The sequence below is a fragment of the Gamsiella multidivaricata genome, assembly GCF_025024155.1.
Source record: "Gamsiella multidivaricata strain RSA 2152 chromosome Unknown BC939scaffold_39, whole genome shotgun sequence".
Classification (NCBI taxonomy): domain Eukaryota; kingdom Fungi; phylum Mortierellomycota; class Mortierellomycetes; order Mortierellales; family Mortierellaceae; genus Gamsiella; species Gamsiella multidivaricata.
The window spans coordinates 74483-86795 of NW_026251747.1; the positions used below are offsets into that span (position 1 = coordinate 74483).

The following is a 12313-nucleotide window of genomic DNA, read 5'->3' on the forward strand; positions in this document are numbered from 1 at the left end:
TATTTTGGTGCAAATGAACCAAAAGAAGCTGTGCCTTCGCTCGCGTACCTTGGTTTGAGAGCGTGTGAAAGTGACATTTTCAAATGTCTTTGCGAGTTCAAGGATCTTTTGGTCTGCAATCGTCGGCGACAATGCCTTGAGGGCATCGGATCTAGATGATGATGGTAAAGGCGAAGGCAGAATAGGAGAAAAAGAGGTGTGATTAGGCAATGTGGTTTTTGGCATACACTGATACAGTATGCAGGCACCCCGCCTTCGCCACTTACAATCTCTTGATTAGGACAAGACGCTCTTCTGTGGGCAATTTTGAGCGCCAGTCCAACTGTTGAGCCTGTTGTTGTTGCTGTTGTAGGGCCTGCTGTTGGAGCTGTTGCTGCTGCTGCTGCTGAAGCTGCTTTTGCTGGAGCTGTTGCTGCTGAAGTTGCTGTTGCTGTAACTGTTGCTGTTGAAGCTGTTGCTGCTGAAGCTGTTGCTGCTGCTGTTGCAACTGCTGCTGCATCTGCTGCTGGAGTTGCTGCTGGTTCTGCATAGCGGCTACACAGCACAGGGTTTGTCAATAGAGGCAGTCGGTTGCGTTTTCGAAGACGAAGAGCAGGTTAATGTGTATGGACCAACGTGCGAGAGAGAGGGGGAGAGAGAGAGAAAGAAAGAGAAAGAGAGAGAAAAGGAAGATAGTAAGGACGGGAAGGAAAGAAGAGAGCGAGGGATTAAAAAGGTTAAAGAGGATAGAAGAGCAAATCAGGAAGCAGGCCGGGGATTGTGTTTTATGGACTGGACTGTGGAATGAAAACAAAGTCGCGTATGTGGTGATGTGGTGACGGCGACCGAGCAAAGGAAGGATTACAGATGGCGATGAAGGGTGGATGGGAAGGATGGGAGGACTGGGCTGGGAAAGAGGGAAGGAGAGGATGAGAGGGACACGGGATAACAAAAAACAAACAAAAACAGACAGCAGCGAGAAACGAAAGAAAAAGGGAGAGGAAAAGAGGAAAAGAGAAAAAGGGGACAGGGGAAGGGGGGAAAGGGGTGTCAGGGACAGGGACAAGGGGAGAGGGATGCCAGGCTGGAGGGGGAGGGGGGGAAGGGATCGCCTTGATTGAATCAGCCCACACAGCAGCAAGGGCCATCTCATCAACGAAACGCGCGGGAGGTCGATCGCTGGCAACGGGCAAGTTCACGTCACAGGAAATGGGCGGGCGCCGTATTGCTCTCATACACACATTCCTCATCCCTCTCTTTTTTTTCTATTCATTCCCCCCATCATCCTTCTTCATCAATCGCTCACTTACTCTCTCACTCTCTCTCTCTCTCTATCTCTCTTTCCCCCTCATACTCTCGCTCTCCTTGCCACTCCGTCTCTCGGCGCAGCTTCAGAGTTGGGACCACCCTGCAATGTACAATAACCTCAGCAACCAGCAGCAGCAACAGCAGCAACAGCAGCAGCAGCAGCAGTACCAGCAGTTCCAGTACCAGCAGCAACTTCAGCAGCAGCAGCAGCAGCTTCAGCAACAACAGCAGCAACAGCAGCTTCAGCAACAACAGCAGCAACAGCAGCTTCAGCAACAACAGCAGCAACAGTTCTACCACTCTGCTGTCGGCAACAACTTCCAATACAATGCCGGCTTCGGTCAACCCCTGTTCCAACAGCAGCAGCAGTATGGCATGATACAGCACCAGCAACAGTACCAGCCCGCCCGTCCTGGCTGGGCCGTGTCCCGCGAAGAAAAGGCCCAGTATGACCAGATCTTTTCGGAATGGGATCCCGACCATTCCGGCTACATCAGCGGTAAACTTATCTCTTGCAATCAATATGAATAACACGACCAGTTGAAAAAAAGACAAAAAAAACACCATTATAGTATGCTGATATGTGCATGATTCTTGTCAATGGCTTCTTTCTTGTAGGTGAACGCGCGCGTGAGATCTTTGGATTGAGTGGTCTCCCACAGACAGACCTGGGTCACATCTGGTACGTTTTCTTTTGATTATGATCCTAATCTTTTCGTAGGAATGCTGTTGAGATACAGTTCCATTAACACTTCATTGTCTATACTTACGTCTGGCCGCCAAAATTAAAAAAGGGCTCTCGCGGATCCTAATAATCAAGGAAAGCTCAACAAGGACGAATTCGCTGTCGCCATGCATCTGGTCTATCGAAAGCTGAATGGAGGCGACATCCCCGCAGTCTTGCCCGACGACCTTGTCCCGCCTTCCTCACGCGACATCTCAGAGACTCTCGACTTTGTGAAAAGATCGCTCATGACCGATATCCCCTCCAAAACCGGTTCCACTAACTGGGGTTCCTATGGCTCCAACTCCTCCACGTCCGTATCCAAACGTCTCAGCGTCCGAGCCCCAGACGACGTAGGATACGTGTCTTCTGCCCGTAGAGGAAATACCTCCGGCAGCCCAGCATTATCAGGTCGCAGCTATGGTTCCTCAGAGAACTCTGTTGGACGACTGCAGAAGCAGATCAATGAACAGCGATTGATCCTTGAGGCGACACTTTCTCAAAACTCAGGCCAATCCGATTCAAGCGAGGACAGGGAGATCGCGGACTTGAAGGCGCAGATCAGGAACGCACAGTCAAGACTCATGGTTTCATCAAACGAAAGCATCCACCGACGAATCGCCAGTGGATCCGAAGATCTTGCTCGTCTTCGGGAGGAACGCAGGAATATGGACCAGGAAGTTTCGGCATTGCTCAGATCCGTCGCGGCACTCGCGAGCAAGGTGCGTGAAGCCGATAAGAATTTGGAGGAGTCCCGTCTGGAGGTCGCTAAACTCAAGGCCGGAAATTCGTCAGGTGGAGATGCCAACGTTGCCGGAACAGGACCAGGAGGGGCTGTTACTGCAGAGGACAGGATGAAGGCTAGAATTGCGCTTATGAAGGCCCAACGTATGGCCGCTCTCACTGGAAAACCTGTTCCCTCCGCCGCCCAAGCAGGAATTGACCCTGATCAGGCTGCTCGTATCAGAGCTGAAAGGGATGTCAGCGAACAAAACGTCGTTGAAGTTGAGACAGCCGTTCGTCGGCTTGAGGATATCATGCGCCAACTTGAGCGAGATCTTGACGTTCATGCGCGTCCATTTGGAGACAGTCGCTCCGATAACGATCGTCGAAGGTGGGAGGAGGGAGCCGGTGTGCAGTCCGAGATTGCACGCCGTTTTATTCAAGAGATCAAACCTGCTGCCAACCCTCAGCCGCCTTCTGTTCCCTCTTACCAATCCTCGTCATCGTCTACTACGCATGCTTATTCCTCGGTGACTTCGCAGAGCAGGCTGAATGCATCCACCCCAGTCTTGTGTTCGCTTCCAGTCTCGTCATCGTCCTCAGTCGTCTCATCCCCCTCGTTATCGAGTGTTAGTCTCGCCGGCAAGACCCCGGAGGAGCGCCGTGCCATTATTCGAGCTCAAGCGGAGAAGCGTTTGCGCGATCGCCAAAACGAACTCCTTGCAAAGGCCCATATCAGCCGTGCAGAGACCAGTTCTCCTTCCCCAGCATCTGCTGTGTCTGAGGTGGACGCGTATACTAGTGCCAAGTTTGAGGAGGCTGAGCGTCAGGCCAGAGAGAAGTTGCTTGCCAACGCAGAATCAAAACGTCGTCAGGCGGAACAGGAGCGACAGGCAGAGAGGGATTTGAAGGCAAACCAAGAGAGTAACACCCGGGCTGAGCAGGAGCAAAGAGATCGGGAGCGTTTGGATGCAGAACGTCAGGCTCAAAAAGAGGCACAGGAGCAGCGAGAGGCAGCGGAGCGTAGACTGAGGGAGCAGCAGGAACTTCAGCGGCTCGAGAGAGAGCGCGAAGAGCAGGAGGAACGCGAGAGGAAAGAGCGATTCGCACAATCAACTGCGGCCGCCAAGCAGCAGCAGCAGCAACAGTCGGCTCCTGCTCCTCCCCCTGCCCCTACTCCCCCCCCTGTCCCTGTCCCTGCCCCTGCCCCTGCCCCTACTCCTGCTCCTGAGCCCCCCAAGATCCAGGGAATCCGCATCACGCTCGATAACAACCCATTTGCAAAGCACCGCAAGTCGATCTCCTCATCTGACGACGACTGGGACACGGCGAGCCCTGTCAGCTCCACTCTTCCTGTTGCACCGGCTGCTACTTCTAGAAGCTCGAGTGCTATCTCGAACTCGAACAATCCCTTCTTCCTCATGATGTCCTCTGGCAGCACGCCTCAAGCAACGAATGCCTCGCACTCGAAAGACACCTCAGATGGCTGGGATGTCGTAGAGAAGGACGTAAACTTTGTCGACCAACTCTCGCAGAAGCTGTTCTCCACGTCTGCGAGTGTTGTAAAAACCGATGTCGTCCCTCCCTCGGACATCTTGACTCCATCGGCAAACGCTCCTCCTCCACCACCCATGCCAAGCGCCGGCTCGTCCATTCCGTTGCCACCTCCTCAACCTACCAGTACCATCCCTATTCCTCCCCCAATGCCACCAACCGATGTCTTGAAGCCATCGTCTTCAGCTCCGGCGCCACCACCACCACCTCCAGCTGGAATCCCTGTTCCTCCTCCAGCTCCGCCAGCCGGTATCCCAGTTGCTCCTCCAGCCCCACAGGCTGGTATACCAGTTCCCCCACCTGCTCCATCAGCATCTGGGTCGTCTTCTCTCCCCAAGGCCGAGGGCGCTCGTGGAGCTCTTTTGAGCCAGATCCAAGCTGGTGCCCGGTTGAGGAAGGCTGTCACTACAGACAAGAGCACAGCTAAAGGAGTTGGTGAGTTGATATTTAAACGGAGAATGTTTCTTTCAAGGGCACTGCAACTGTTCCATTACTCATCATGCTGTTGAATATTATTAGGGCGAGTTTTGAGCGAAGAAAACGCAGCATCAGCTAGCTCCACGGATAAAGAGGCAGATCATATAGAATCCAACTCGGATCATAGGCCTATGGGTATGCCTAGCCTTGGAGGTTTGTTTGCCGGTGGAATGCCTACACTTAAAAAGTTGGTGGGCATCGCGACTGGACGAGCGGATACTCCGGCCGAGGATCACGATAGTAGACGAGAGAGTACTGACTGGTTCGGTCGCTTGGCTAGTCATCCTCCTGCTGAAGCATCTGAGCCTCAAACATCTGAGCCTCAAACATCTGAGCCTGAAGCATTACCTTTGGCAGCGGTGGCTCAGTCTCCAGCAGCCCAGGAAATGGCCCAGCCCGCAGCTGCTGTTGTAGCGTCACAGCAGCCAGCGGCCAAGGCTGACGATTCCATTGAGAACAAGGTCGACTTTTCGAGCGGCCGCCGTGCTAAGGCCCTTTGGAATTACAGCGCCATGGCCCCTGACCAGATCAACTTGGATGCCAACGACTACCTGCTTATCTATCCTTCCAAGGAAGCCGACAATGTGGATTGGGTCTATGGTGTCGCGGAAAAGGACGACAAGGTCAAGGGCTGGCTCCCCAAAGCGTACATTCAGGAGGTTGCTGGTAAGAGCAGGAAAGATGCGAGGCTAACTGAATTGACTGTTAATGGATCAGAAAGATTGTTGACATGCATCAAATGGATATGCCTAATAGAAAAATTCAAGGCCAAAGCGCTTTTCACTTACGCTGCCCAGAACGAGGGTGAGCTCGCAGTCGAGCGAGGCGACATTGTTGAGGTACTTGAAAAACCCGATCCTCAGTGGTGGAAAGCCCAGAGTTCCTCGGGCGTTGTCGGTATGCTTCCAGCCACATATCTTGAAGAGTATATCGAGGGCCAGGCCCCAGCTATCGGTAAGTAGACTGCGGTCTTTTCATCAGTGCAACTGAACTTAGTAAGGCGCGAACATGTTGCTGATAACGTGCTGGATACGCTTTGTAATAGAACTTCCTATTGGAAAGGCTAAAGCCCTTTACGCTTATGCAGGACAGAGCGCGGAGGAGCTTTCAGTGGACGCTGGTGATGAGGTCGAGATCATGGAGAAACCCGACCCATTGTGGTGGCGCGCCAAGAATGCCCAGGGAGTTACTGGAATGCTTCCCGCCACGTATTTAGAAGAAATTGACGGGCAATCCACTATTGGTTAGTGCATTGTATTGCTATCCGTTCGTTCATTTCTTTCTGGCGCGTATCGTCCATGTGGAGCTCGGGGATGAAGACTCTCATCGTTGCAGTCCCTCCCTCTGTTTGTGCATGAGGCGGTGTCGCGTCGAGTAGTCTGCCCTTTCCTTGCACCTCTGAACTTTGAGATTTATTAAAGATATACAATTGTTGGAGTAAAAAACAAGAAAAAAAACAAGCGTGAAATAACAAGAACTGAATGTATCGTTTCTCTTTTCTACCTTTTATTTTGGCTGTGCCATTTACGCTCAATAGCCGTGAGGGATGCAGACAGCGATTCTTCAGAATACGAGTCCGCAGAGGAAATGACCACCGCGGAATCTGATGACTCTGATACGGACTCAGAGTCGTCTGATGATGACGATGACGATGATGAAGATGATGATAGTGAGGACGGCGGTAACAAAGATGATACGCCTGTCTCCAAGCTAGCTGCTTCCGTCGTGAGCACCACGCCTGCCATCGCAATTGCGCGTGCGCCGAAGCACCGAGCTCCACCACCCAGACCTACAGGAGCGTATCCGAAATCAAATCATCTCACCACTTCCACGCTTTCCATGAGTGCCCCCTCAGTACCTGGCATGCTTCTGAGAAAGCATTCAGAGAGCGCATTGCCGTCGCGCCTGGCTGTCCCTACAGAGTCCACAGTATTGACGCGTCAGCGTTCTGGCAGCCATTCCGACGTGATGACCAAAACCCATCCTCCTCACCCCAGATTTGCGTCTGAAAACCCATCGAACGGTACGTCGTATTCTCGTGGGTCTTTCAGTCGGTCCCCCAGCCCAATGCTCGGCTCTCCTTCCTGGAGTTCTTCGGTTAGAATGGAAATCTCTCAGACGCTGACCGAGAAAGAAAAGAAGAGACAGGAGGCAATTCACGAACTGATCACGACGGAGCAAGTGTACCTGTCGTATTTGTATCTACTTCGAGATGAATTTCAACGGCCCCTGCTGGATCAAGGGCTCATCACTCCAGCAGAGAGCCAGGCCATTTTTATGGAGTGGTCTAGTCTGCTGGAACTGTCGCAAAGCATTGTCGATGAGCTGGTGGAGCGGCAAAGGAGTGATAATGGAGTGGTGCTGGCAGTCGGCGATGTGATTAACAGCCATATTGTGGAGCGGGCAGACTGTTTTATGCGCTATTGCGCAAACCACCGCGATGCCAGTAACCTGCTGACGAGGAGAATGGCCGAGAGCAGGCTTTTGCAGGACTTTTTGAATGTAAGATTTCGTGGTCAAAGGACGCGCGCGTTATGTTGAATTGTTTTCGGTAGAAAAAAACTGACAGCTGCTTTTCCACTCCCCTTTTCTTTTCTTATAGCAAGCGAAATCGAAGCCGTCTTGCCGAGGGCTTGATATTTCTAGTTTCTTGCTGCAACCGCTTCAACGCATCACCCGATATCCTCTTTTGATCAAGAAGGTGCATTCCTGAGACGTTGGTGTTTGCAAGGCACAACCATGTTGGATAGCACGGTTAGTTCTGGCGACTAAAGCCCCGTTTGCTCTGCATCTCAATAGATTCTCCAATACACGGAAGAGGATCACATCGATCACCTCCTCTTGTCGGAAGCGCTTACTTCAGCGGAGCAGTTCTTGGATCGCATCAACGAATCGATCCGTAGCAGCGAAACCAAGCAACAGCTGGAAGATATTCAACGCAAGCTGCCCGCGGGTGAGATGTCTGAGGTATGTTCTATTTTGTGGCTTAAATTTCTGTATGGTGTCCTCAGGCAGTGTAACACTCATCGTTTTATCTTTGGTTCTATACGTGTATAATGTAGGGATTGGTGCTGACTTCGGAGACGAAATATCTCGGTCGACGACAGATCCTGTACGAAGGAAACCTTCGAAAGGCCAAGTCCGGCCGAAAGCTCTACGCCTATCTCTTCAATGACCTCCTCCTCCTCTTCATCCCAGGACGAGCCCACTCCACCCTCACCAGAACGCCCTCCTACACTTCGATCGTGCACCCTCATAGCTCACACTCCCAAGGATCTTCGCAATCCCACTCGGATTGGGGACAAAACAATAACAGTCATGGCTGGTCGCTCTACCAAGCACCGATTCCGCTGGAAAGGGTCAAAGTCCGACCGGACCAGGGAGATGATTTGAAATTTACGATCGTTATTACTACACCTGTCTCTCCAGCAGCCGCTGCGCAGTATAGTAGTGTACCAGCACACCTGCAGTCCTCGCAGCAGCTGCAACAGAGCCAGGGGTTCTTGCAAGCGCTTGTGCATGTGAAGGCGAGCTCGGCAAAGGAACGGAGGGGTTGGGTGACGTCGATGGAGAAGGCGATTGAGGCGCTGGCGAAGGCACCGAGGGGGTATGGCATGAGAACTTCGATTCGTCCGCCGTTGGCGGAGACTATTGGCACAATGACTATTAGGGTGAACGAGGGGATTATTTCGAGTCGTGAATTTGGTAAGGCGGCAAGCAATGTTTGAAATCTCGCGGTTCTGTGCAGACTCATTGACCTGGTTTGTGTAACGTTGTTGACGCGCTTTAAAAAAACTTAGCGAAATCGAAATCTTTTCTGTGCACGATCTCGCTGGGCGAGCAGCTCTTCACGACCCGGGCGGTTTCAACGGAGCACGCGTTCTTAGGAACGTTCTCGATCCTTTGGCGGGAGAGTGTTATTTTCGCGATGACGGATCTCATCCAGGTCTTGAATGTCAAAGTCATGTCCAGCAGTCCGTTCTCTCCTGATGGTAATTTTTTTTTTTGGTCGTCAATTGTACTAAAGAGGTTTAGTAAAGCGCAGGGACTAACATTCAGGAACGTGTTTGTGTGTTTATTTGTTGCTGGGGCTCACAGTGCTCCTAGGTAGTGCACAGGTTCCTTTCCATGCTGTGGTACCATATGGAGAACGAGGTACCGAAGTTGTGGCCACCTTGGGTGATGACATTCATGTCAAGTTTTTCATGTCCTACAAGGCACTTTAATCACTCGACTGGTTCGATATATATTCTTTAATGAAACGATGATGATTTTCTTTCAATAAAAACCTCCCCAACGGGGGTTTTTTCCGCACATCCATTTTTGGCGACTCTCGTATGAGGCGATCCATGTACGAAATAAATATTCATGAGGTCTATGCGCACTTAAATGAGTTACCATGTCCAGTGGTGTAGTTGAACTCCCTGCCGTCAAAACTCTCTAATGTTACCGACTTTGACCATGCACGCCGCACTATGCAAAGCGGATTGATTTTTTTAGTCACACATTGTCAATTATGAATATTTTGTTAAGCAAAACTCCTGTAATTGATAAGCCCTCACCAAAAAAATCAATCCGATGATATCTCTACTGCAGTATGCATGCATCCATCACTAGAAAAAAAAAAAACTTTCTTTTTTCTCACCTACCCACCATTCTTCACACCTCGCACGATGCCAAATTACATTGATAAACAACACCTCATTAACAAGCACGAGAGAGAGTTTGCCGATGCTGCTATCACTATCGTGCAGACCCCGAAGGAGAGGAGGCTTGTTCGATTACAAATGCTGGAAGCAACTGTCGAGATTTTGGAGTTCCTTTATGGGAATAGGTAAGAACACAAGCTACTTTCTCGATTATAATGCGTGTGTGATGATGGAAGACAATGATTCTTACGCCATTAAAGATATCCCTAGAACTCAGGCACCGTCATCTACGGACTTAAGGGATCGCGTCCTCAGCGCATGCAATGATGTCAGATTCAAGGGCATCATGCGTCTCACCAAAGACCAGTTCCAGAGGATCGCATTGATGCTCAGCAGAAGCGATCACTTCAGACGTGGAGACGAACATGTACCCTTGGAGGACATCATTATTAAGTTGAAGGTTGCGCTCCTCCGCCTTGGTTCAGAAGGGATCTCCGCTCTGATGACAGCATGGGTTACAGGTATCAGTGTCGGCTCAGTTACAGCGTATACATGGAGATGCATCAATGCACTGGACGAGCTATTTCAGCGCTATGTCGTGTGGCCAGACAATGCGCGCAAGGCTGTAATCAAGGACTGGTACATGTATAAACGGGAGCACGGCTTTGCTGAGTGCATTGGTGCTGTCGATGGTGTCTCTTTCCCTCTTGCCGTGAGTCCGTCGTGGGAGACTAACGCGTGGATAACAAGAAAGTGCGACTACGCCATGGGAGCCACTGCTGTTTGCGACCATTTGGGACGATTTACGTACTTTGCAACCGGCTACGTCGGATCCACTCATGACGCGTTGGCTTACAAGAGGACACCCCTGTATACCCGTAAAAACGAGTACTCCAGTGGTCAGGAGTATATACTTGCCGATGTAGCGTACGCCTTGACAGCCACTGTTATTCCGAGATTCAGGAATGCTGACGCAGATCAAGCACGCTTTAATACCCTTCATGGCGCGGCCCGGGTCAAAATTGAGCATGTTTTTGGTATGCTCAAGGTGAAGTTTGTGTCTCTTTAAAACTTGCTAGTCGTGATTAAGTGCGTTCAAGATATCGAAAGGGCATCCAAGTGGATTTGTGCATGTGTTGTCTTGCACAATTTCGTTCGTGAAGATGCAACAGAGGAGATTCTGGATGACGAGGTGCTCCAAGACGTCGGTAACACCGCTGCTGAAGATGGTGATAATGATGATTTGGTGGAGAATGATGTGCGGCAGGTTGAAGCAGAGCATGAGGATAGAAATGAGGCTAGGAGGAAGAGGGAGGGACTGAAGGCATATGTGTTGAGAAATAAGAACCGTACTAGCAGACATCGACGCAGGAATTAAAAGGTTTAATAAATCGATCGGATATTTATTAGTATCTACTTGGACTCTTTCATTAGAAGCGCAACCCTCAGTTCGAGCTCCTTCTTTGTAGCCGCCAGCTCGCACATAACAATCTGGTGTTGTATTGTACTCATACGCACAAGCACTTCTTTTTCGTTGGCAAATTTGTTCCACATCTCTTCTTTTTCTTGGGCAAATTTGTTCCGCACCTCTTCCTTCTCGTTGCAATGACCCAGCTGCAGCTTAATCGCCGCTCTTTCGCTCGCGCTCAGTTGGTCCTTGAGGACTCGCATCTCGCGTCTAAGTTCCTGCTTTTCTTGTTCAAGTTCCTGGATGCGTCGCAGCATAAATGATTGCCTGCAAAGACGCGCTCTGAAAGAAAGGTACAATAACAGGTCGAGGTGCCTCGTCGAGTGTTGATTGGAAAGGTGGAAATGGAGAAGGAGTAGCATTCATGTTAGGGGATAGAGCGCATGAACTTTCAGAAGGTGGGGGGGGGGGGGCAGCTGACTTGTGCACTGTTGGATATGATAGCTCATGTTCAAGGAATGGAGCAGGTTGAAAGGTGGAGAGGTAGTGTAGAGGAAGATTCCCGTTAAAGAATCCAGGAAATTACCGCTTTAAATATCTACGCACTTGGGTTCTTTTCCTTCACCTCCACCAACAAGATGACTAGTCATAACAAAAACAACGTCGACGCGTCTGATAGAGCTGCGGAAGGACTGACCCATATGCCCAGGGTATGTATGGTAGCGATTCGGAACGGAGCTCGAGTCCCTGGATGTAGCCTTGGTAGGCTTGAAGGAAGCCGCGCTCGTACTCCTGTATGAGGAGCTGGCGCTCGCTGAGATGGTGCCTCTTCTTGGACATGGGAAAATAATAGGGATGGTGGGGGTATGTGTGGTGAGTGAGGAAGCAGTTGGGAGGACGTGAATTTTTTTTTTCTTTATGTGAAAATATTTATTCAAGCAGCAAAATGGATGAAAACCGCTCTGTTGTATACTCGTAGAGGCTCGTTGAATATACGGCAGAGTATACAACACTTCTCTAGCCAACAGTAACGAATACATTCGTATATCGCGCCGTATAGGGTCGTTGAATATGGCTCAGGACGCGTTTCTGCCACAAAAAAGCACCGCTTCTCGGATCCTCTTGGGGCTCCAAAGGAACTATGAAAGCACTGATCGATTGTCATATTCAGACACGGATAAAAGTAGCAGAGAAGTAAAGAATTCATCAGCCTAGTCACTCACAGCAACGCGCTTGCTTTTATTCAACTCGTGCCTACAAGGGTTCCCGCCCATCTACCTGTAATCCGTCCTTTCCCTTTTCTCTTGCCTATCTGTCATCATATTGCTGTTCTCGATATTTACTAATAGATGATAAAGTAGCTGGGCACGATTGCTGCTGCTTTTCCTCACAATCTCAATGACAGCGCGCATTCCACCGTTGGAGCATTTGAAGAATGGAAGTTTACTACACAAACATGGCCGGAAGATCGAAGAGAATGGCTAAAGGCAC

The 12313-nt window shown here is 50.4% G+C and overlaps 4 protein-coding genes across 4 annotated transcripts; 3 read left to right on the top strand and 1 right to left on the bottom strand.

Annotated features, from left to right (window-relative positions):
- Positions 1-1485: 1485 nt before the first annotated feature.
- On the top strand, positions 1486-6241 carry BC939DRAFT_453853 (uncharacterized protein). The gene is made up of 6 exons (XM_051555987.1): positions 1486-1786; positions 1906-1969; positions 2082-4723; positions 4808-5431; positions 5522-5719; positions 5811-6241. The coding sequence occupies exons 1-6, from the start codon at positions 1663-1665 to the stop codon at positions 6011-6013; spliced, it is 3855 nt and encodes a 1284-aa protein (XP_051411410.1). The 5' UTR covers positions 1486-1662; the 3' UTR covers positions 6014-6241.
- BC939DRAFT_453854 (Dbl homology domain-containing protein) lies at positions 6242-9085 on the top strand. Its single transcript, XM_051555988.1, has 6 exons — positions 6242-7267; positions 7368-7466; positions 7565-7732; positions 7828-8470; positions 8566-8757; positions 8864-9085. Exons 1-6 carry the CDS (start codon positions 6353-6355, stop codon positions 8989-8991), a joined length of 2145 nt encoding a protein of 714 aa, XP_051411411.1. The 5' UTR covers positions 6242-6352; the 3' UTR covers positions 8992-9085.
- A 384-nt stretch (positions 9086-9469) lies between these two features.
- Positions 9470-10260, top strand: BC939DRAFT_453856 (uncharacterized protein; the record flags this gene model as incomplete). Its single annotated transcript, XM_051555989.1, has 2 exons — positions 9470-9599; positions 9685-10260. Coding segments are annotated over exons 1-2 (428 nt in total), but the record flags the coding sequence as incomplete, so codon positions are not given.
- A 567-nt stretch (positions 10261-10827) lies between these two features.
- On the bottom strand, positions 10828-11662 carry BC939DRAFT_503846 (uncharacterized protein; the record flags this gene model as incomplete). Its single annotated transcript, XM_051560451.1, has 2 exons — positions 10828-11164; positions 11520-11662. The coding sequence occupies 2 exons, from the start codon at positions 11660-11662 to the stop codon at positions 10828-10830; spliced, it is 480 nt and encodes a 159-aa protein (XP_051411413.1).
- Positions 11663-12313: the final 651 nt, after the last annotated feature.

Coding starts and splice junctions, on each gene's coding strand:
- BC939DRAFT_453853 (XM_051555987.1), top strand. CDS start 1,663: ATGATACAGCACCAGCAACAGTACCAGCCCGCCCGTCCTGGCTGGGCC. Junction 1,787..1,905: donor CCATTCCGGCTACATCAGCG/GTAAACTTATCT, acceptor TCTTTCTTGTAG/GTGAACGCGCGCGTGAGATC. Junction 4,724..4,807: donor GAGCACAGCTAAAGGAGTTG/GTGAGTTGATAT, acceptor GAATATTATTAG/GGCGAGTTTTGAGCGAAGAA.
- BC939DRAFT_453854 (XM_051555988.1), top strand. CDS start 6,353: ATGACCACCGCGGAATCTGATGACTCTGATACGGACTCAGAGTCGTCT. Junction 7,467..7,564: donor ATCCTCTTTTGATCAAGAAG/GTGCATTCCTGA, acceptor GCATCTCAATAG/ATTCTCCAATACACGGAAGA. Junction 8,471..8,565: donor TATTTCGAGTCGTGAATTTG/GTAAGGCGGCAA, acceptor AAAAAAACTTAG/CGAAATCGAAATCTTTTCTG.